Source organism: Eurytemora carolleeae, unplaced genomic scaffold (assembly GCF_000591075.1).
Source record: "Eurytemora carolleeae unplaced genomic scaffold, Eaff_2.0 scaffold103, whole genome shotgun sequence".
Classification (NCBI taxonomy): Eukaryota; Metazoa; Arthropoda; class Copepoda; order Calanoida; family Temoridae; genus Eurytemora; species Eurytemora carolleeae.
The window spans coordinates 429764-455096 of NW_019396276.1; the positions used below are offsets into that span (position 1 = coordinate 429764).

General features: G+C 32.8%; 2 protein-coding genes across 2 annotated transcripts; one reads left to right on the forward strand and one right to left on the reverse strand.

Annotated features, from left to right (window-relative positions):
* The first annotated feature begins 488 nt into the window (after positions 1-488).
* On the forward strand, positions 489-4803 carry LOC111699962 (liver carboxylesterase 2-like). Its single transcript, XM_023470764.1, is given in 5 exon segments — positions 489-1084; positions 1682-2876; positions 2952-3517; positions 3591-3682; positions 4686-4803. Coding segments are annotated over 5 exon segments (1923 nt in total). The 5' UTR covers positions 489-1030; the 3' UTR covers positions 4702-4803.
* Positions 4804-9125: 4322 nt separating this feature from the next.
* On the reverse strand, positions 9126-23651 carry LOC111699968 (glutathione peroxidase 2-like). The gene is made up of 11 exons (XM_023470771.1): positions 23436-23651; positions 23052-23180; positions 22158-22262; positions 20506-20613; positions 19511-19552; positions 14360-14418; positions 13742-13784; positions 12258-12335; positions 11708-11762; positions 10347-10413; positions 9126-9342 (listed from the first exon to the last, which is right to left on the reverse strand). Exons 1-11 carry the CDS (start codon positions 23649-23651, stop codon positions 9294-9296), a joined length of 951 nt encoding a protein of 316 aa, XP_023326539.1. The 3' UTR covers positions 9126-9293.
* Between the last annotated feature and the right edge of the window lie 1682 nt (positions 23652-25333).

Here is a 25333-nt window from a genome sequence, read left to right on the forward strand (position 1 = left end):
ATATAAATGTTGAGCAGATCCTCTCAATATAAAGATAAGGTTAGAAAAAAAAATAAAAAAAAGAAAGAAACTCTGGTGTAAAATAAAAATATAGTGGAACATTTAGGATATGATTTAATTTTTAAGGGAGAGACTGGCAAGGTATCGTAATTCGTAATTGAACTGAGCGTGCATTATCAGAGAATGAAATATTGGGATTCATTTGACAGAAAACTCGTACTTTAAATTACAAGGCTGGATAATTTAGAAGGAATTGGCTAACAAGATTATATTTTTAAAAATCATTTAATACCCTGTGGCCGAATCTAAAGAATTTAAGCAGCGGTTTAAATTTAAACCGCGGCTTAAATATGGTTGGTTCAACTTAAAATTGTATCAAATGTTTTAAGATTCAAGCCGGCGCTTAATTTAAACCGGATTTTGGAAGATTTAAACCGCGGCTGAAATTCTTTAAATTCCATCTCTGGACGAAAAGCTTGTCAACAATTTTTCTTTTCACTAATTTGCTGTTTTGAACATATTTCATATTTTATCATGAAATCAGTGATAAAATGGAATATTTCTTTATCATCATCATCTGAATAAAAATACATATTTTAGATGTTAAAGGTTAATTTTTAGTTTCTTAACCTAGTTCTAGGCTTGAAATTAGTTTATAGCAGGATTATTGTTTCATTTTTCGGCTGGTTTGCGAATTAATTCTAAAAAATCTAATCTTGTGAAAACCACCAGAATTATCCAGTCTCACAATTTTTTGTGGTTTTATATGTTATGTAGCAATAAGAGAACGTTTCAAAGGTATCAAAAGAATCCTGATACTTAATTTTTTAATACTGCACTCTCATATCAACAGCAACTACCATACCTAGTCAGTAACTACCTTTGAAACAAAAATCAGCTCATTGGAAGTGTTAACTTCTTCTTAGAAAATACTCTTAGATCTTAGTAAAGCTCCCTGCTCCAGCTTGTTAGAATTGAACAGAACTTTAATTCAGTTTCCTAAAGAACTCCATTACAGACAATAGTTACAATGAGGTTGAGCAGACTCATCTCTCTTTCTCTATGTTTTGCTGCTTCCTTTCAGGTAAAACCTTAATCTTGGAATACCATTTCAAACTCCTGAAATACAAACTTTGAAAAATAAAAATCCTGAAATAATTCTTCCTCCTGCGCCACAGAACTACGCTTCTTCCAAACATCTGTGCTTAGCCTCTAGCCTTTCCTAAAATGGCAACCCTTGTTCCTTTTTTAGCCAGCGGCGCCTCAGAAGGTCCAACCTCACCTATAATTAAAGAAAAAATGCAAAAATATTTATTAAAAGATTGGGATGTGATCATTCTGGAGTTTGTATTTCTTTAGTTTGTATAGTGATTTATGACAAGATCAGTTGCATCAGTTACATAAGAAAGATGGTTAAGCATAATGCACCTTGTTCTCATCACAATCTTATGACCTCACATGCATTGGGAATTTTTATTAGTGTGGATATTGAAATTAAACATAATTTTCTCTCATTCCTCAATTTTTTACTTTGATTTGAAGAAGCAAGTGATTAAATGTATAGCAGCAATCAAACAAATTACTCTCTCATCAATTAAATGTTGTTTAAAAACGCGGCATAATTTGAATTATGCTTTCATTAAATAGCAACATTATTGGGTTTTTTATTTCTGATATTAAGGCTGAGATAAGGAAAACAGACATTGAGGATGTTGGGTCAGCAACAACCATTTTTGCAATCAAAGAGACAACATCTACACCTGAAGAAGATGAATCACAAACAGATATGCCTGAAATCAATCTAGAAGAAGAGAAAATTGTTGAAGATCTAGAGGAAGCTGTAATATCAACTGTCCCAACAAATGAGATTGAGGATTCCTCTGAAAATTCATCTGCTGCTACTTCGGAGAATGATATTGTTGAAATCAAAACCTACCTTGGGGCAGTATATGGAAAGATTTCTCAGCAAGAATCTGGACAGAAAATGTATAAATTCCTTGGTATACCTTACTCCAGACCACCAGTAGGAAAACTTAGATTTAAACCTCCTCAGCCAGTTATGATTTACAAAGATTTAGAGGCATTCAACTTTGGCGCTAAATGTCCCCAGTTTGATATTTTTAGTGGTGAGAGTGAGAAACTGATAGGGTCCGAAGACTGCTTGTTTCTAAACATTTTTACCTCTTCCATACCTCAAGAGTCGCAGGTATTCATACCTAGAGCCGTCATGCTATGGATCCATGGTGGAGGGTTCGAAATTGGATCAGCAGAAGAGTATGATCCAACCCCATTAGTTCAAGAGGATGTTATAGTTGTAACAATTAATTATAGACTGGGAGGGTTAGGATTCCTAACCTTTGGAAATGATATAGTGGCAGGGAACATGGGTATTAGAGATCAGATAGCTGCTATGCACTGGACAAAGAATTTGATACACCATTTTGGAGGAGATCCAGCTAAAATCACCATATTTGGAGAGAGTGCCGGAGCAATAAGTGTAAATGCTCTTCAGATGTCCCCCAAAGCAGTGGGACTTTTTTCAGGTGCCATATTACAAAGTGGGACAATGCTTCTCTATAGAGATGAATATGAAAAATCAAGACAAGAACGAATAGCCTCAAGTTTAGCAGATCAATTCAATTGCTCTAGCACATTAAATGACAAAGCAATGATGGAATGCCTCCAGGAACTCGGCTCTGCAGATCTATTGTTTGCATTTAAAGTTGACAGATTAAGTGAGGATCCTGAAAGCAAAAACTTTGACATAGGAGAATGGGCTCCAGTTTGTGATTCATATGCATCTGATCCAGTCCTTCCAGTGGGACCACTGGCAGCTTTCTCAAAAGGACTATTTGCCAAAGTTCCAGTCATGACAGGTATTTTCCAAATATAATATATATTTTATGTTATTTTTCCAAGAATTTTGCTCCCTAATCTTTATTTTCTTCTAGGAACAGTTAAGAATGATGGTTTAGTACTTATTCAAAAAGCGAATTTTGAAAGTTTTTGGAAAGGTTTGGGACCTACAGATCTGCACGTTGCTGCAAGTTATAACAAATCTGAAATCACACCAGAAGAATCTGTACTGTCAAATATAATTTTGAAATTCTACAATGGAGGAAATTTTTAGCTTTTAGAGTCTCTTTATGAAGTAGCCAACATGTTAACAGATGCCTTGTTCCTGAGTCCGGATCAGAAATTTGCTGAACTAGCCTCTGAGCATATTCCAGTGTACAACTACCAGTTCACATACAGTGGTTCAAAATCAGTTCTTGAGTGTGTTGATGTCAATGGCAATACCTTCGAAGAAAAAGACTGTGATGCAATTAAGAGTTTAACGCCAGTACATTTTGATGAAAATATTTATCTTTTTAATCTGTTTGGCCCAAGAAATGAGGAAGAAGAGGAAGTATCTAAAACTATGTCTCTTTATTGGACCAACTTTGCCAAGTATGGACATCCTTCTCCATTCTTGAACCAAAACTTAACTCAATGGAAACATTATACAACTGAAAAGGTAAAGGCTTATCAAAGACAATCAATAAACCAATAAAATAATTTTTTAAGAAAATTTAAATCTATTTTTTTAGAGGTATATGGAGCTTGGAGTTAAAGCGGAAATGAAAAGTGATATCGAAAATGAGAGAATGACTTTTTGGCAGAAAATCTACTGGAATGAGAAGTAAGTAACTTCACCTTCTGAAGGGTAATTAAATTTATAGATAACTTTCTTTACATAAGCTCAGACCTTATGTTGTGAATCCTAGGGTCAAGCAGTTATCTGTTATCTTATTCAGTTCTACGGGTTGAGTATATTTCTCTGGGATATTCTGTTTTGATCGTACTTGGAATTAAAGGGACAGTAAAGGAAAAATGAAAGGGGGCATAGGCTGAAAGCTAATCACTTTAGCTCTTGATCGCGACCCATGAAAGTCATATCTGATGTTCATGTCTCGAGAAATTGATATAAAACTGTGTCAAATATATACGAAAATTAATGTATATACAATTTTGTATAAAAGTAGTAGGTTTAAACAGATCATATTCAGCAAATAAGCAACCAATCTGAAAACGATGATATCCCAGAGAAAGCTAATTGTAAATTAGGTTTACTTTTATATTTGTTATTTCTATTTTCAATAGATTTCATTCATAATATTATTTTTACGTCCGTATTATTTGACCAGAAATTCCACCAATGGCAGTGCAGTAAAGTGGTCACGTGATACAGGCGGAGACACGTGACCAGTATACTGCTGTGCCATTGGTAATAGTTCTGGTCACGTGATTTAAGTTTCAGATTTTCAAAATTTTACATATATGAATTTTTGTATAATTTTAACACAGTTTTATATCAATTTATCGAGACAGGAACATCAGATATAACTTTCATGGGTCGCGATCAAGAGCTAAAGTGATTAGCTTTCAGCCTATACCCCCTTTCATTTTTCCTTTACTGTCCCTTTAAGGGATTTAGCACTATTCCAACCAGATATCACTATCAAGCCATGGAGATCAGCACTATCTCAAACGATAGTTTTGTCCTCTGAAAATTAAGGCTGAAATCATTTTCTACTATCAATCCTATTTTAATACTTTAATGCGGGTTTGTTTTGAAATAAGTTTCTACAAGGATTTGCTCCCACTTTTTATTTGAACCGCAAAAAATATAATTATTATTTTAGAGAAGTGAAAATTTAAGTACCTGACTCAACACCTCATTGATATCATCTGTTCAATTTAAAAAGAATTATCCTTCTTTTAGAGTTTGTGTGTTTTATAAATATTAAAGAAGACATTTTAAAATTAGATAGAATATTTTATTGCTAAAAAATATATTAGAATTAAAATGTTAATCAATACTAAATCTATCTCACCACTACACGATGTTCCAAAATTTCACTTGTGGTTTTGTTTAAAGCGTAATTTCAAATGACCCTCTTTTCAAAGATGGCAATGCACGATTTACAACGGTACCATTACATGCTTTGTCTGAGCAAGCATGATTTAGATATCTATGTTTTGTTTATTTAAACTCTTGGGCATTTCTGGCTCATAAGAAACAATGGAGAAATTGTAAGAGTTGAACGCGTTTTAAGTCAGAAAACGACAGTATTTTTGATCAGGTTAAGGTTTCAAGAGTAATGTTGTAAATCGGGCATCGCTATCTTTGCATGGAGGGTAACTTAAAATTAGCTAAAAGTCCGATTAATAAAGCTGACATTTTTGTAGATTTTGAATTAAAGGTTTATAGGGAACCCAAACTAAACCAGAAAGCTCTAAGCTAATACAAATTAAGTTCATTGAAAGGAATTGAGTCTTTGCCACAAACTAAAATTTTCTAATGTTTATACTTTTTTATTGTCAGAAACGCAAGCATTTACTTTTACATGTGGTTCTTGTAAATCAGAGATAAAACTCATTGAAACAGAATATTTGAATCATATCAGGTATTATACAGAGCGTCCCATATCATATTAGATTATCTCCAATCTTTAACACCTAAATATACGCACATAATACTCGAAAAATCTAGCATTTTCTGCAAAAAATAAATTCTATTAGCTTTATTAAATTTTTTAAAATGATTCATTCTTTTTAAATTTTCTGATTTTTCCCCTAAATCGTAATTTAGACCCATTGACGCGGTCTAATTTGATGTGGGACACCCTGTATTACATCCGGTGCAGTAATGCCATTAATATGATACAGGCATTGGCCGTTCAGAAATATGTTTCAGAACTAGTTTTCTCTATAAATTACGGTCTTTTTAATATGTACATTTGATGAACAGGTAACATACAGGGTGTCCAACGAAACATGACAGTTGGTGAATGGTTTTGAATGTCTACTTCCATATATTATTTAGATATTAAAGACTTTTTTTAGTTTATTTCGTTAGCAAACTCTTTTATCAAATATATTTTACTTTGAAATCAATTTTCAATAAAATGACTGCCATCTTTTATTTGTTACTATTCTCTTTTGTATCAAGGAGCTTAACAAATTTAACATTTAAAGCTATTCACCAACTGTCATGCTTCGTGGGACACCCTGTATGTATATTGTATATAGCCAGCCAGCAGCTTAGTAGGTATATGGTGAACTGTTGTAAATCAGATTTCCAATCCGTGAAAATATTATTTGGGTTGGATCTTTACACATTAGGTCATAAATGGTTGATTTTGGTTTGGGGTTCCCGTTCCCGTTTTGTAAGTTCGCAGATTTCAAGGTTTTACAATATCATGTTTATTCCTATAAACTGACCACTAAAATGTAACTTATTTAAAAGATTCTTTATCTGAATTTTCTTTTTATAATGAATTTGAGATCGATTGTAAATTTCCAGCTTAATTTTTCTACCAAGTTTTAATGTATTGTTTTACACATTTAACGTACATTTACAGTTAGACTTAATTCCTGTTTGAACTTTTTCATTATTATTGAAAACTATAAATGATTAGACACGTGACAATCAAATTTTAAAAGGCGATACCAACCATCTCCGTGGGAAACTTGAATTTAAACTCAAACACCAAGAAAAACGAATTTCCTACAAGAACATCTTGTGTAAAATACACAAGGCCTTTTAAATAAGCAGAACTAAAAAATCTATTAATTATTTTTTACAGTGAATAAATAAATAATTCATAAAAATCACATAAACTTCACTAGAAGGGGATCATTCATTTGGTGTACTGCCCCTGTTTGCCATACATAGTCTGTAATTGTACTGTACAGCTTGCTCTACCTGGTTAAAGGTCGGCCTAATACATAGTCTGTAATTGTACTGTACAGCTTGCTCTAGCTGGTCAAAGGTCGGCCTGTACTGTACAGCTTGCTCTAGATGGTTAAAGGTCGGCGCAATACATAGTCTGTTATTGTACTGTACAGCTTGCTCTAGCTGGATAAAGGTAGGCCCATACATAGTCTGTTATTGTACTGCACAGCTTGCTCTAGCTGGTTAAAGGTCGGCCTAATACATAGTCTGTTATTGTACTGTACAGCTTGCTCTAGCAGGTTAAAGGTTGGCCCAGTAAATAGTCTGTAATTATACTGTACAGCTTACTCTAGCTGGTTAAAGGTCGGCCTAATACATAGTCTGTTATTGTATTGCACAGCTTGCTCTAGCTGGTTAAAGATCGGTCTAGCTGGTTAAAGGTCGGCCTAATACATAGTCTGTAATTATACTGTACAGCTTGCTCTACCTGGTTAAAGGTTGGCCTAATACATAGTCTGTTATTGTATTGCACAGCTTGCTCTAGCTGGTTAAAGATCGGCGCAATACATAGTCTGTTATAGGACTGTACAGCTTACTCTAGCTGGTTAAATTTCGGCCAATTACATAGCCCTGGTACTTAAAATGAACCGGAGTAAACAGTGCAATGTCCCAAACCAGAAATAAATTTAAAAATGAATTATATTTGATTAACCAGCTGGAAATGTCCGAAATTCTTATTTTCTCTTCAAATAGTTTTGAAATATTTCATCAACTTTCTTCAAACTTCGGAAAATACAATAAAAGCATGTTTCAAAAAGATAAAAATAGTTTTATATTGTTTTCAATAGCAATTTAGTTTCTCCCACTTTATGTTCATCGTCCACTTCAATCTAAACATTTAGCTAGGAACATTCCTGTGGTTCTCCCGAGTTCCCCAATCAAAACTTGAGGCAAATCGGTCCAAGGGTTCGTGAGTTATGCATAGACATCTAGACAAACAAACAGAGATAAAATTTTATTTACTCTAGCTCAGATATAGTTGATATAAATAGAAGATATCTATGTCTCTATATCGTACGATATTTAAAATTACTTATTCATTAAACACATGTACGCTTTTCATTCATAAGTTTAAAGTAATAACTCCCAAGTTTTATATTTTACTATAGTAATTTCGTGTTTGAGCCAAATGTTTCATTTTACAATATCTTTTTATCTTTTTTAATTCTCTTTATTCCATTTAACAACTTTCTTAATTTCAATACCCGTACTTAATGTTTCATTTTACAGTTTACAGCGGCATTTTACAGTTAAGTAAGTTAAGTAAGTTGAGAAAGCCGTCTAACAGTTTACACAAACAAGGGTTAGTTCTATTAACTTTTTAAACCAAACATTCACATTTTTGGGATTTAAAAAAAGATAAATTTCAGGAGATCTTTGTACCTTAGGAATTATAAATCACAAAAAAAAAAAAGTTTCCCGACATGCCCCAGTAACCTTGTAACTTTGAATCTTGAAAGCCTTCATCTTTTTTAAAGGTAGAGCATTGTCAGAAAACATGTCGGAAATCCTATGATTAAAATAATGTTTGTTTTCAATTAGTTAATTGTGTTAACTTGAAGATCCTCCCGGGATTAAACAGATAAATGAAGTAATCATTTAACTTCTTTGCTTAAATCCTCGCAAGCATTTTCCATTCCTCTACTCCTTTTTTAGCAACTATACCTGTGAAGTAAATACAGGGGGACCCACAAAGAATGAGACTCTAATGACGACTTGAAACTCTTAAAATAAGGTTGGACAAGGGTTTCTGTCGTTAATACAGTCTTTTCATAGAAAAACTAACGATTTTATCAAAGAAATAGTCTATAGTTTATATTTGAGCAGGAATCTAATGTGGGTAACCATGTATAAGAAAAAAGATTCTAGAACCAGCCGACATATTTAATAAATAACAAAAAGTGGTTGAAAAAGTAAAGTATAAAGAATCCCCTCTCTTGTGGACCGGATTAAGTTTAAGAAAAGTTTGAATTATTGCCTAAATTTGGTATAGAAGATCCTACAAAGCGCACTGACTGGGACATGGCATGAATCACATTTAGATCATCAAAAACCCTTAAACTACAAATTAAGATATTTTTAGATTCAAGCATTGATCTCAATTTGATGAAGGTCTACGGATTAATACCTTGTTTTCGGGAATAACTTTAATTGAGGGATCAAGCATTGATTTTCAAATTTAAGTGCCCACACTGGATACCGAGATTAAGCATATAAGTTAATAATATCCTCAAAAGTAAAGATCTCTGTTTTTATATCTTACTAAACTAAACCTAAGTTCTTTAATACTAGCTTTTGCTAGTTATCAATAAAAGTTTAACATTAAGATTGTTAAAACAACCAATAAAGTTCTCTACAAGTATTTATTATGTGTAAACACTAAAACATTCATTTCCATTTCTTTAAAACCTATTCCTCGTAGTGGTATCATCATCTGAACCTTGATCAGAGCAGAGTTTACAGGTACAGAGTCATATTGAAGAGGAGTCAAGATTTGGAGGATTTTAGTGTTTTACATTAGTTTCTTTATATCAGCTTCAACATCACAGGTCTGGAAACTCCTAAAATATTATAGATTTGTTTTTTGAATTATTTAAATCGATAATGCCATTATCGTTTGGCAAATGATATTTGTTACACGTTGAAAAGAAATTGATGAAGACTTGCTTGGTTCGTTTTCCTAAAACTTTTTTTTGAACTTCCAAAAGCACCTGCACAAAATACTACTCCATAAGAATAAAGTTACAACATTTCAAAGTTATATTCTTAAAAAGTTTTCTTTTATTAAATTTCTTTGATAGAAAAAATATCCGGAAAAACTAACCTTTTCTCGTGGTTTTGAAAGTACAAACACAAATGTTTAAAATAACCACTTTTGAAGTGTGTAAAAACTCTCAGGTTTTTGGTGGAACCTTTAAAAGTCCAAAAAGTTTTGAATGATAAATTAAGAAAATTTATTAAAAGAAAACAATAAAGATCCTTAGCAATTTAGAACTTTAAACAGAACTTGGCACTTATCATTTGAATGTTCAAAATCAAACTGTTATTCATGTATTTCTGAATAAATAAATGTGCCATCCTAAGGTCTGAGCCAGCTATTGATTCTGATTGAGCTAAATAACCCCCCCCCCTCTTTCTTCCTAATACTTTCCCCCTACTTATTGGACGAAACACCTCCAATTGTATGATTTAAAAATTATATCATACAATTACATCCGGGTTTGCCATTAAAGACGGCCAATGTTGGCTTGGCAAATCCCGTCATTAAAGTGTTAGTTTAAAGAATATATCTATGTAAAATTATGTACTTTAATGATAAATATATCTATCTATCATTAAAAACACTTTCTTGTAGAAATGTGACAGAACGTCATAAAATGTTTTACAGAATATAACAAAACAGCCTTTTATCGTTTACAAAAATATATTATAGCAAACGTAAGTTTGTTTTGACCACTGACATTTTAGGTAACACAACTTTACAAAGACGATTCCGAATTCGTCTCTTCATTCCCATCTTAATTAGGACACCCTGAACGAATTGTGTGTGATGTGTTGAGCTAACCTGGAGTATCGCTGAATGGGTTGACCGTCAGGTGAGATTAGAAACTTCTCGAAATTCCAGGAAATGTCTGGCCGCAGCAAACAGGTTAAAAGAAAGTGATCGAAAGAACTTTTAGGGACTGTCAGCGTAAAAAATCATGTCTGATTCACAACAGTACTCTTAAAACCTGAGTCTAAGGAAAGTTTATGAAAATACAAAGATTTTGAGAACTTTTTGAGAAATAATAACGACGATATCTTTCTCATAGTTGTTCAGATGACTATTTAAAGGGTACCATCGTGAATCGGATCATACCCCTTTTTTAAATGCTAAATCACGTCTACAGTCACCCAGTCCCTTTATGTGGACTTTGTAGCAAAGTAAATATCATATTCATAATATTTCTTATATTGAAAAACTTTTGTTTTAAAAGAAAAATATATTTCTGAACTTTGTAAAAAAAATCAAAAAGAAATGTTAAAGAGCAGGAAAACTCAATGTTAGCTAAAGCTGGACAAACGGCTGGACCGAATGAGCTGAAATTGTCTGAGGTAACATAGGCTAACAAAAATTCGATTTTTTTTTACTTCTTCAAAATTTAATTTGAAAAAGTTCCACAGGCAACGCCGGACTTGTAAGCATTTAAAAGCTTAAATTTAGTATGATTTAATGTACAAATATCCATAGAAAGTGTTTCCCAATTTGCATAAAAATTTCTTAATACATCGAAAATGAGAAATCGTCTTTTTAATATAAATTATTACCAAAAAAGGATCTGACATATAATGTTCACGCTCCTCTGACCCTTTAGTAAAAGTGAATTCAACCCAATGTCTGACCGCGTCAACCAACCTTGTTGCAAAGGCTAGTCCTATTTACTCAATGTCCGGGCGATACAGTCAAACTGGGACCGGAAAGGTTGACCCCGGTCGGAAATTCAAATGTACTACCTGGCTGCCCGTGTGTTGTCTGTACGAAATCTATTCAGTCATTTTGCTGGCATTTATAATTTTCTGCAGCTGTATACTTTTTTCATAATTAAACCGTTAAACCGCAGAAGGGACAGTTGTTTAAAGAATTTATCCGTTTATTTGCGAAACCGTTCGTTTGTTCGAAAAGACAAATTTCAATTTAGATTTGCATGCCAAGACATCAAAATTTAGGAACGGAACTGTTTACAGCTCGTGTCTTGATGGCATTAAAAATGATAATAACACATCATTAAATAAAAAATTTAAAAAGTAGATAATTTTTTTTAACATTCCTTTTTTAGATTAGACAAAATTAACATATTCTCTATGCTACATAACTTAGTAAGACTGTACAGTTTATAACAGTGTAAAATTGATTTCTTATAGTTAAGTTTTAAGCTGTTTAACTGCCTGAGCGTTTAATAGGTTTCCAAATTAGAAATTTAGGATCTCCCATCAAGCTTTCCTAAAACATGGGTATTTTTGTTTACAATTGATTGATAAATTGTTTCACCGGGGGATCCTGGATTCAGATTAAACCTTCGATTAAGAATGGATTGAAGACCAGAAGGACTGATCGATAAACAATTTATGGACTGATTGATTTATTTACTGATTGGTTGATTAAATAATTGATTGATGGATAGAATGATCGGACGGTTTACTCACGGGCTTATTGATATGTGGACAATTCGATCAATTTAGGACCAAAAAGTTTAATGGATTTATTGATTAATACACAATTTGTGCTGATTGTAGGGTTGACTGATCTATGGAATGATTGATTGATGGACCAATAAATCCAGACTAAACATTAGACCAAGCATATTAGCTTTAATTGATTTATTGATTGTTGGACTGATTCGCTAATCTAAAAAAATGAACCATATTAAATAAGGTTCGATAAATTTTGGATGAGTTTGATGAATAGGTTGGTTGATTGATTGCATTGGTTGATTACCTGATCATCCCCAGGTGCTGGAAGTGCTTTCTTTAACCAAGAGAACATTGGGTGTTCGTTATCTCCGTTCACTTCGATCTAGAAAAAATTTTAAAAATTTTTTTGAATCCAAAAAAAACTCTTCGGTTGAAGATTTACTTAAGATGAATCAAATTACTACTTTCCTTCTACTCATTCTTCCCTTCTGCCAGATTCATTTAACAAAAAGGAAGATTTAATACGTCCCACGAAGCATGACAGTTAGTGAATTGCTTAAAATGTCTTCTTCCATAATTTGTTAAGTTGTTTGATACCACAGAGAATGATAAAAAATATTGTATTAATGTCATCTTACAGTAAAATTGATTACAAAGTAAAATATATTTGAGTAAAGATGTTTTTAAACTAAATAAACAACAAAAAGTCTTCAATATCTAATACAGTATTTGGAAGAAGACATTCAAAACTATTCATCAACTGTCATGTTTCATGAGACACCCTGTATGTTATTGCTAAAAATTGATTACTATGGCACAGTGAGAACTGAGTAGGCCAAAATAATTTAATTTTTTTTAGAAATTTTAATGCTAAATTAAGATTTGAAAATCGTTTGAATAAATGAAATATGGCTGAAAACGTTCCGAAAAATTAGCTTTTATTGTTTATCTTTGTAAACATTTGAGATCAATCAACATCTTTCAATTTCAAATCTTTTAAAACGATTTTTTGACAAAGAAATGAAATTTTCTAAACCTTACTGATAATGGAATGCTGCAGTCTTGCAGATATTTAGTTTTTTTATTGACAATTATATGGAGCTTTTTAAACTGTTCCCGAATATTATTAGGCTATTTATTTATTTTTACAACTTGCAGCTATTAAAATTTAGGTGTTAACCCATTGAAAAGTTTTCAAGACGACATTTTATAAATTCTTTAAATGACTCCGAAGTTCTTGGTTAAACTGTAGGAAACCGAATTATGAAATATAATTTTCACTGTACCCTACAATGTACACTATTTAAAAGGGAGAATGGGATTTATGTTGTGTGCAATGCCCCGGAAAACTCCAAAACAGAGAGAGGGGGATTGAATTTTGTAGATTCAGAAAAATAATTAAATTAGTATTTATTTAGGGTTAGGTTAGGTTAAGACGCTTTCTGGGCTGAGCGCTGTGGCTAGGACAGGCTAAGGGGCCGAGCGCTGAGGCTACGGGTTAGGTTAAGTTATGACACTTTCTGGGCCGAGCGCTGCGGCCACATTCTTACATTCAAGACCCCACCAGCTGCCAGTCTCTACGCAGGCATCCCACAGATATTATTTTTCTGGATCTACAAAATTCAATCCCCCTCTCTCTGTTTTGGAATTTTCCGGGGCATTGCACACAACATAAATCCCACTCTGCCTATTTAAAAAAGACCCCTGAAGGGTGTATTGAAATTAGTGAATCTAAATGTATAAAAACTGTTTAAACTTTAAGTGAAGTTAATTAAATACTTAATTTACCTTATCAAACATCTCGGCTTTAGGTTCAAATCCATTTCCAGGCCTAAATACAATCAATTTACATAATAGTTTTAGACTAATAAACTTATAAACTAACATAAAGAGATTAATTTTCTTTCTACATTTTTATAACTAAACTAGCTTGGGAAGGGGAACCCAGGTTACTTAAAGTTACAACCCCCATTTACTTTCACTCAAACGATTTTACCGGAAACTAAATTTTCGCTATTAAAGTCACCCCACTCAACTTAGAATCTCAGTCAAAACTAAACTAAGAGCATACCCGTGGGTCTCCCGAGTTCCCCAATCCAAATTTGAGGCAAATCGGTCCGAGGTTCCTGAGTTATCTTAAATGATTTTTATATTTTACGTGAAATAGTCAGAATCTCTTAAACTAATTGTATAACTTAAATATAAGCATCCATGATACAGTAAATTGTGAATAAAGGAAGTATAAGTCATGAATGTGAATAAAGGAAGTATAAGTCAAGAATGTGAATAAAGGAAGTATAAGTCAAGAATGTGAATAAAGGAAGTATACGTCCAAAATGTGAATAAAGGAAGTATAAGTCAAGAATGTGAATAAAGGAAGTATAAGTCAAGAATGTGAATTGATTCCTGACATATTTCAGAGCATTCAGGATCTCCACGCCATTAGAATTCTCTTGGTGTCCAAACTAAATATAAAACAAATTGTAAAATCTAAAATCTTTTATTTATTGCTAAAATTTGCAAAGGTGACTTTCAGGTTTTATTTTAGCTGCTCATGCTATGCAAATATTTGAGCGCAATTAAAATGTGTTTTCCTTCAGATATTGGCAACTGTCTAGTAAAGTTCACAAATAAGGAAAGTAACCCCTCCTTTTATTTTCACATTTTGCATTTAAAAGCATAATAATTTGACAATAATTCCCTGAAAATGTTGATAAGGAACAGTGGGTGAAATTGTACAGAAATTGTTATTTGGGATTTGTCAATAAATGCCTATTCTCTCGGCCAAATAATTTCCATCAAACTTTTTGAACAGAATAATTTGACTTCAAAATATTGCGAAAGATTTAGGCATTTCCTGAACTGGGAACGCTTGATATCGATATCCACTATGGGCACTTTAAACTTGAGGATGAATGCTTGATATTTTCATTTCATTTATTCTTCCAGGGTACATTAGACAAATTTTGAAAAAAAGATTAAAAATTAATTAATTCCCACCTCTAGATGAAACATGAAAATATAACTTTTAAAAATTTCTCAGGCTGTGAATTGAAATTATGATAAAAAATAATTTTTTAATGTTTTTTTTTATTAATTATTGAAACATTTCTGTTATCAAGTGTGTGAAACGGATGTCGTGTTTTCTTTCAGTAACAAAAATTATAATTATATGCATTTATATCTAAACACTTAATCAAAATAAAACTTTATCAATTTAATATTATTCCAATTAATTCACGTCACATGAAATTTTCTACTTCATGATAGCGTTAATGGAGTACATTAAAAGGACCGGGGTTGTCATTTTCTACTTCCTAATAGCGTAAACGGAGTACATTAAAAGGACCGTGGTTGTCATTTTCTACATCCTGACAGCGTAAACTAAGTACTTTAAATGGACGGGGGTTGTAATTTTCTACTTCCTGATAGGGTAAAGGAAGTACATTAAAAGGACCGGGGTTGTAATTTTCTACTTCCTGATAGGGTAAAGCTACTTCCTGATATGTTAACAGAGTACATTAAAAGGGCTGGGGTTGTCATTTTCTACTTCCTACTAGCGTAATTTTCTTACTTCCTGTAGCGTAAACAGAGTACATTGAAAGGGCCGGGGTTGTTAAACAGAGTACATTAAAAGCACCGGGGTTGTAATTTTCTACTTCCTGATAACGTAAACAGAGTACATTAAAAGGGCCGGGGTTTTAATTTTCTACTTTCTGATAGCGTAAACGGAGTACATTAAAAGGACCGGGGTTGTCATTTTCTACTTCCTACTAGCGTAAACGGAGTACATTAAAAGGACCGTGGTTGTCATTTTCTACATCCTGACAGCGTAAACGAAGTACTTTAAACGGACGGGGGTTGTAATTTTCTACTTCCTGATAGCGTAAACGAAGTACATTAAAAGGACCGGGGTTGTAATTTTCTACTTCCTGATATGTTAACAGAGTACATTAAAAGGACTGGGGTTGTAATTTTCTACTTCCTAATAGCGTAAACGGAGTACATTAAAAGGGCCGGGGTTGTAATTTTCTACTTCCTGATAGCGTAAACAGGGTACATTAAAAGGGCCTGGGTTGTAATTTTCTACTTTCTGATAACGTAAACAGAGTACATTAAAAGGGCCGGGGTTGTAATTTTCTACTTCCTGATATGTTAACAGAGTACATTAAAAGGACTGGGGTTGTAATTTTCTACTTCCTAATAGGAGTACATTAAAAGGGCCGGGGTTGTAATTTTCTACTTCCTGATAGCGTAAACAGGGTACATTAAAAGGGTCTGGGTTGTAATTTTCTACTTTCTGATAACATAAACAGAGTACATTAAAAGGGCCGGGGTTTAAATTTTCTACTTTCTGATAGCGTAAACGGAGTACATTAAAAGGACTTGGGTTGTTTTATGTGAACCTCGATTCACAGAGGGGCATGTCATATTCACAGCGGTAAAACTCTATCTGATCAAGAATTTGAAAGACATCGTTGTTTCACTAAATATGAAAAAGTATTTAATTTTGACAATTTTCTTCTTTCTCTCCTACTGCATAAAACCATATAGAGAAACCAGGAGTGAAAATAACCAACTTTAAAGAAGGATACCTCCAATATAATTTAGTTTAGCTTAAATAATGGTTTAAAGTGTATCGTTGTGTATTGAACTTGCCACTCTATAAATGGAGCATCAATTCAAATGTTTGCTACTAGCTACCTGGCTTTCAAAATTTTGCTACTAGCTACCTGGCTTTCCAAATTTTGCTATTAGCTACCTGACATTCAAAATTTTGCTACACTAGCTACCTGGCTTTCAAAATTTTGCTACTAGCTACCTGGCTTTCCAAATTTTGCTATTAGCTACCTGACATTCAAAATTTTGCTACAAGCTACCTGGCTTTCAAAATTTTGCTACTAGCTACCTGACATTCAAAATTTTGCTACTAGCTACCTGGCTCTCAAAATTTTGCTACCAGCTACCTGGCTTTCAAATTTTGCTACTAGCTACCTGGCTTTCAAAATTTTGCTACTAGCTACCTGGCTTTTAAAATTTTGCTACTAGCTACCTGGCTTTCAAAATTTTACTACTAGCTACCTGGCTTTCAAAATTTTGCTACTAGCTACCTGGTTTTCAAAATTTTGCTACTAGCTACCTGGCTTTCAATATTTTGCTACTAGCATCCTGGCTTTTAAAATTTTGCTACTAGCTACCTGGCTTTCAAAATTTTGCTACTAGCTACCTGGCTTTCAAAATTTTGCTACTAGCTACCTGGCTTTCAAAATTTTGCTACTAGCTACCTTGCTTTTAAAATTTTCTACTAGCTACATGGCTTTCAAAATTTTGATATTAGCTACCTGGCTTTCAAAATTTTGCTACTAGCTACCTGGCTTTCCAAATTTTGCTACTAGCTACCTGACATTCAAAATTTTTCTACTAGCTCCCTGGCTTTCAAAATTTTTCTACTAGCTACCTGGCTTTTAAAATTTTGGTACTTATAGCTACCTTGCTTTTAAAATTTTCTACTAGCTACATGGCTTTCAAAATTTTGCTACTAGCTACCTGGCTTTCAATATTTTGCTACTAGCTACCTGGCTTTCAAAATTTTGCTACTAGCTACCTGGCTTTCAAAAAGTTTAGATTAATAGTTTTGTATAAGTTCTTGTCTTACAATGTTTTCACTTCATTTTATTTAATTCAATGTTTTAAAATAACAACTAAAAACAACTAACAATGGAAATTTATTAAATATTCATCTAAATTCTGTTTAAAGTGAGGTATAGCGCACTTTATGAAATAGCGTCAGACAACTGATTTACGAAGTCGGTTTTATTCTAACAATAAAACAAGATTTTAACAAAAACCTTTTCATAGTCATAAAACCCCGAGGGTTTGATTTCATATTTTGTACCCAATACAATATTTTTTTCTCGGCCCAAAGGTTAGAACATGCCAACTTTCTTTAATGGAAAACGGAGTGTTAAAAATTGAAACTACCCTCATTTTATGCTTCAATGATCAAAAAGCATAACATTTTGTTCGCGAAGAATGAAAGGGGGGGTATAGGCTTACGGCGAGATCGCATTTTACTTCTATCTGTTGCGTCTTTCAGGAGATTATTGTTAAAACGACTAATACCATACTCCATACAAATTCAGAAAGTTGCAACGTTCGACTCGGATCGCAAAAACTCCATTTTATTCCAAACAAATCATTTAGATATAACAACCTATAATTTTCGATAATTTTTCGACGCATTCGTAAATAGTTGATATTTCATGATATCTTTGATTTTTATGAGAGTTATTTTTGAAAACATTTCTTCCGGTTTTCAAAATTTAGTACTTTTAAACTCTTTGGATGGTTTTGACATTGAAGACGCATTTTCATATTTTCCAGGAATGTTCGAAAATCCAGAGCCAGCCGTGAAAACAAGTTGTAAGCGAAATATTAATATAAAAAAATTTGGTTGTAATATCTAAATGATTTTTTAAAATTAAATTGATTTTTTACGATCCGATACCCCCTTTCCTTTTTAGCGAACTCTCCCTTTAAATTAAATAAGATTTACAAAGTTTTTTATTCCTAAAAGGAATAAATTCGAAATACCCTTTTAAAAATTCCACGAAATTTAATTTTAAACTCTTTTAATCACCAAGAAGTAAGAACATCGTTTTTGCTTGTAAACTTTCTTTAATCATAAAGTACTTTGATGTGTTGGATAAGCGCCATGTTCAGAAATTTTAAATTTAAACATACTTCAATTCTAATATTCAGAAGACTTGTAGGGGCTTAAAATGTATTAATTAATGGCAGAACCATTTTATTATTTATTACAAAACCAGTTTATTATTAATTACAGAACCAGTTTATTATTAATTACAGAACCAGTTTATTATTAATTACAGAACCAGTTTATTATTAATTACAGAACCAGTTTATTATTAATTACAGGACCAGTTTATTATTAATTACAGAATCAGTTTATTATTAATTGCAGAACTAGTTTATTATTAATTACAGAACCAGTTTATTACTAATTTCAAATCCAGTTAGAACCAGTTCCTTATTAATTGCAGAACCAGCTTATTATAAATTACAGAACAAGTTTATAATTAATTGCAGAATCAGTTTATTATTAATTGCAGTATTAGTTTACTTTCAGTTGCAGAAACAGTTCATCATTAAATGCAGAACCAGTTTATTATTATTGGAGAACCAGTTTATTATTAATTCCGCCAGTTTATTATTGATTGCAGAACCAGTTTATTATTAATTACAGAACCAGTTTATTATTGATTGCAGAACCAGTTTATTATTAATTGCAGAACCAGTTTATTATTGATTGAAAAAAAAACAGTTTATTAATTACAGAACCAGTTTATTATTAATTATAAAACCAGTCTATTAATAATCGCAGAATCGAGCTTTTATTATTTGAGGAACCAGTTTTATTTTTTATTACATAACCAGTTTATTATTAATTGCAGAGTCAGTTTATTATTAATTTAATAACAAGTTATTTTAATTGTAGAACCAGTTTATTTTTAATTGCAGAACCGGTTTACTAACCTGGTTCGTTGGGAACGCCAACACCACCAGGTTGTCAGGGTACTAAACAAATCAAAAATATCATTTAGTGATCATATTCAAAGTTAACATCTTACACCCCTGAATGTTTCGAGGAATTAAGAGGTGTATAGTGTAAGTTAATTATTATATTCTTCATCTTTACTATTGGAAAATATATACAGGGAGAGCCAGAAAACTTTGGAATGAATATCGACTTGTTCTCTCTTACACTAACAAAATATCTAGAAAAAAAAATTGAGATATTATTGTAAAAATTTAGTTGATATTTTCCATACACCTAGCGAAAATAATAGTTAAAAGAAAAAAAAACTGTTTTCTGGTTCACCCTGTTTACTTATCAAAAACTCTGTAATATTATTTTATTCTATTTAGAAATGTTTACTTAAGTAATTCTAACAAGTCTCTCAACTCCCATAACAATGGAAAATTATATCAATAAAAAATAAATCACTGGAAATTAGGGATAATCATCAATAACACAATTTTTATTTTCAATATAACATAATGATTATATAGCTATAGAGTGTACAAACAGGACGAATTGCTAAGATAATGTCAAAAAAAAAAGATATTAGATTAGTCAAATAGTTCACAAGTCAAAATTCATGTTAAATTGAAATCTTACACGTGTTAAAGCAAAACTATTGACACGAACCACGTTTTGACAGTAACATAAGAAGTTTGCTTGGGCGAAAAAACAGAAATAGAGAAGCTATGAACTTACAAAGACGTACCAGCAATTTTTAAAAAACTTGACCTTTTCTTCATGTCTAAATTGATTTATTCAATCAATGATACATGCCGATTATGAGTCATTCAAACATTTTAAAATTCAACCGGTCAAATTTTCAATTAAATGGAATAGAAAAAATAAATAGCGATTTTGCCTTTATCAGTTTTCCCCGCATTTCAGATGTTAATCTCATGAATAAAAACCAATTTAAAATTAGATAATCAATTCATAAATTATTCACCTTGTCACACAGATCATTCATCTGTGTGAAGTCCCTGACAGTTGTTCCTCAGAGAGAAGCAGTGTTTTCTATCAGTACAATCTTGCCCTTGTACTGGGACATACTCACCTAGAACAGTACAGTACAGTACAGTACAATACAGTACAGTACACTACAGTACACTACAGTACACTACTGTACACTACAGTACACTACGGTACACTACAGTACAGAACAATACAATCTTGTCCTTGTCCTGGGACATGCTCACCTAGCACAGTACACTACAGTACACTAAAGTACACTACAGTACAGTACAGTACAATCTTGCCCTTGTACTTGGACATACTCTTCTAGAACAGTACATTACATTTTAGTACAGTAAAATATTTCCCTTTTACTGGGACATACTCACCTAGAACAGTACAGCACAGTACAGTACAATCTTGCCCATGTTCTGGGGCATAATCACCTGGAACAGTACAGTATACTACAGTTCTCTACAGTACAGTACTGTAAAATCTTGCTCTTGTACTGGGACATACTCACCTAGAACAGTACAGTACACTTCAGTACAGTACACTACAGAAAAGTACAGTACAATCTTGCTCTTAGTCTTGGGCGTACTCATCTAGTACAAATAGCGCATGCAGTATAGTACAATATAGTACAGTACACTACAGCACAATAAAGGACAGTGAAGTAAAATACATTTTTCCAGGACACCCATACACTATCAGTACTTGTACTCAGGTATACTAATAAAAAATAGTTCACGCAGTACAATATGATCTTGTGATTGCACTCACACTAAATCAGAACGTACAATATACATATGCTGTACAGTATTAACCTTGTACTAGGACAATACCACAATGTTAAACATTGTACTCTGATGTACTCAAATAGAACTTAACACTTGTACAGATCAAATAGTATAAAACAAATTTCCTTTCTTAAATTTTCTACAGAGAAACCAGTTTTGAAAACTACATTAAACTATATTGAACAATATCAAAATAAAACGAGTTACACTAAAATTCATCAAAAACTTGAAAAAGGATAAAAAATGATAAAGGAAATAAAACTTTTTAACATCTTATAAGTTACATCATGATTATGCATATGGTTATAGGTAAGAGTTGTACATATTATTTCTAAGCTTACTTAAATTTTTTAATTATTAAACACATTAACCCCACGTTTACATTTTTGATATTTTTACTTTTTAAGGTCAATTATCAAGGAAAGGTTTTTTTTGAGAAGTCTTTGGCAGGACTTGAACAGTGCTGGAATCGAAAGAGATTCCGCGGGCAGGGTTCTGCTAACAGCTTGGGTTCGTACAGGATCTTGCAGGGGTCATGGTTGCATGTCCCCCCCCCTCCCACATCGGCCTCTCCCTGTTTTTTAAGTGCAATTCCTACAAATGGTCCTAAGACCAAGTTTCAGCTTTGAGCTGTGTCACAATCTTGGTTTTGTTAAAAAAAATGGGGTATTTTGTGTAATTCAAAATGAGTGAACAATCCCTTTAAGCTATTAACATCAAATAAAGGTTTCCTTTAAAGAAGGCAGACGATTAATGTGTTAAATGAGAAATTAGTTGGTTATGAATAGAAGGAAGAGTTCTTAAACATCATCATATAACGATAAATCTTTTCAAATCATGAACTCACCACTTCTCCATTTAGTTTTCTTGCTTTAAACTCGTAGAACGACGACATTTTGAAAATCAAGTCTAAAACCAAACAGGACTGAGCCCGTTCTCTCCATAATAATGTTTAAACAGTGGTCGTGTGGTTCACGTACTTTGGGGGACGATAGTTTGGCCGCTAGATGTCTCTCGTGAGAACTATCTATCTATCAGATAAGAATTTTGCGTGAGACACCTGCGACCAAACTATCGTCCCCCGAAGATACGTGAACAACACGGCCACTGTTTAAACACTATTATGGAGAGAACGGGCTAATATAGAAAATATAATGAGTAACATTACTAACTGCATACAGCAGTCAGCACTAAAAGTAACTAGTAGGTCCTGCTTATCATCGAACGTTCTATCTATCTATCTCAGAACTATTTATCTATCTATCTATCATTGTTTTAAAAATATATAAATATTAACGATAGTTCACTAAACCTAGTAAGACTCTTTTATATATGTTTCTCTGTAAATCCATTCACCAAAAGCGATAAAAATTAATAACAGAAACTTATTTAATAATTTTAGATGGATCCACCCGTTGAGGGCTTCTATTATCTAATATACCTGGGGCTGCTCTAAATTATCGAGAACTTACTACTAGCATTTAAAGAGGGTTAAGAGGAGAATAAATATCGAATTTCAATGATTTTTCTTTAATATATAAACTTAGCTCCTACTCTTTGCATGAAATCAGCTAGCATGCAAGACAAGAATGTCAGAGAGGTGAAAGGGAAAGGGGATGGGAAAAAGTTTAAAATAATGTTCCATTAAAAATCCCAGCTAACAAAAAACCGACTTCGGTTATACCGCCCTATAAATTGAAAAGGTTACTATTCAAAATAGTAATAAATTGGTTGGATTCACAACAGGCTCCTTGGTTAGATTCACATCAGGCTCCTTGGTTGGATTCACATCATGCTCCTTGGTTAGATTCACATCAGGCTCCTTGGTTGGATTCACATCATGCTCCTTGGTTAGATTCACATCATGCTCCTTGGTTGGATTCACATCAGGCTCCTTGGTTGGATTCACAACAGGCTCCTTGGTTGGATTCACATCAGGCTCCTTGGTTGGATTCACATCAGGTTCCTTGGTTGGATTCACATCAGGTTCCTTGGTTGCATTCACAACAGGCTCCTTGGTTGGATTCACATCAGGCTCCGAGGTTAAATTCACAACAGGCTCCTTGGTTGGATTCACAACAGGTTCCTTGGTTGGATTCACATCAGGTTCCTTGGTTGGATTCACAACAGGCTCCTTGGTTGCATTCACAACAGGCTCCTTGGTTGGATTCACAACAGGCTCTGAGTTTGGTATCACAACAGGCCCCTTGGTTGCATTCACAACAGGCTCCTTGGTTGGATTCCCATCAGACACATCTATGACAGTGAATTTACAGAGGAGATATATGGAGTAGATCAAAGACCTTTGAAGTAGATACTTTGCAGGTACGGAATTGAGCATTGTAATAATTACAAGCTGGTATGAAGATACAAAGCCAGGACTTTAAATTGAGGAATCACTATTGAGAATGCATTAATTACAAGTATTGAAGATACACAACAGGACTTAAAATTGAGGAATCTGTATTGAGAACGTACTAATAACAAGGTGGTATTGAGGATACACTGTACACAGCTAGAACCTGCAAATGTATGATATAACACATATCAAATTGATTTTAATATTTATTAAAAGTAGACCTTGATACCATGATCATGTGATCTGTATAATTTGTCCTTCTTGAGATATTGGCAGAACTCAAGACTCACACTTCCCACATCGTTCATCCAAAACCTTTTCTTTACTTTTACAAACTTAATGTACTCAACGAGGGAGGGAAGGCACGCCACACCATTTTTCAGGGATTATGAAATAAAATTGTCCATAAATTGTTTTATGCCTATTGTACATTTATAATATGTTCTTCTTAAAAAAAAATTGTTTTAAACCATTATAAACAACATGCCACGGCTCAAGATTCTAATAAAATAATTTAAAGTACTTGAAAAGAATTTTAACAATGCCGAATTAAAAAAAAGGTGACGTCATTTGTGGTCGGACGAAGAAATGGTGTGATGTGCCTTCCCTCCCTCACTCAACCTTTCTTGGCAGCAAGGAACAAATCCATCAAACACACTAATTCCACTTCGTCAAAGTTTTTTTTTAATGAAAGTACAATAATTGTAGGGGTTTCCGCGTGCAACTGTCATGTCACCTATTCACCAATTCGATCGTCTTTTTTTTTTAAATTTTCAACAACATTCAACAACCTTTCAGCGATGAGAAAATTAACATATATATATATATATATATATATATATATACATATAATTGGTGAAATTGTGGTCGACAGTCACAGCTTGCTGGGAGAAGAATCAAATTAAACCCACCCCTGTCAAAATATGTTTAATTTAATTTAGAGCTTTCAATAATTTATATTTTTCCGTTTTCTCGTTCTAATTCATCTCAAAGTTTAGCTCAGACCAAAATACTAGAAATCCATAGTTCTTCGTCCCCCTTATTCTAATGCTAATCTAAATTTTTCAATGTTAGATGAAGACTCAATTGTATAAGGCTAGATAAGTTTAAAATGTTTCATAATTTGTAAATATGGCTATAACTTCAATCCCAGTTCTATATTGAATTAAGAATCTGGTAAATTGTGGATCCAATGAACCAGGCAAGAAAAATCCTCCCAAAAACATGAACTGTCAAGTAAAAGTATCTAAAATGATCATCCTAGGTTTGAGGTTGACACAGACCAAATAGGATTAAAAGAATCGTTGTGTTTATTTAACTTAAGGATGGAGAATAAAAATTAAATATTTTTAAAAAAAGTTAGCAAAATAGAAATTGAAAAAGTTTATTTATAAGAAAGTAATCATTCAATAAAAAACAAAGATTTCTAAAAAAAGGTTTACAACTAAGAAATTTCATCAGTTGAATGTCGTGGAATATGTTTGCAGCCTGATGGATTGTTGCAGTAAGAGCAGCCCACCTACACATTAGGATTCATTTGTTATTTAAAAATTTGATTTTGCTACTATCTCTATTTTTAAATTGAGTTGTACAGAGAAAGGAAACCTAGTTTCTTTGATAAAATATAAATTTAAAATTATTGACTAGACAACCTCCCCCCCCCC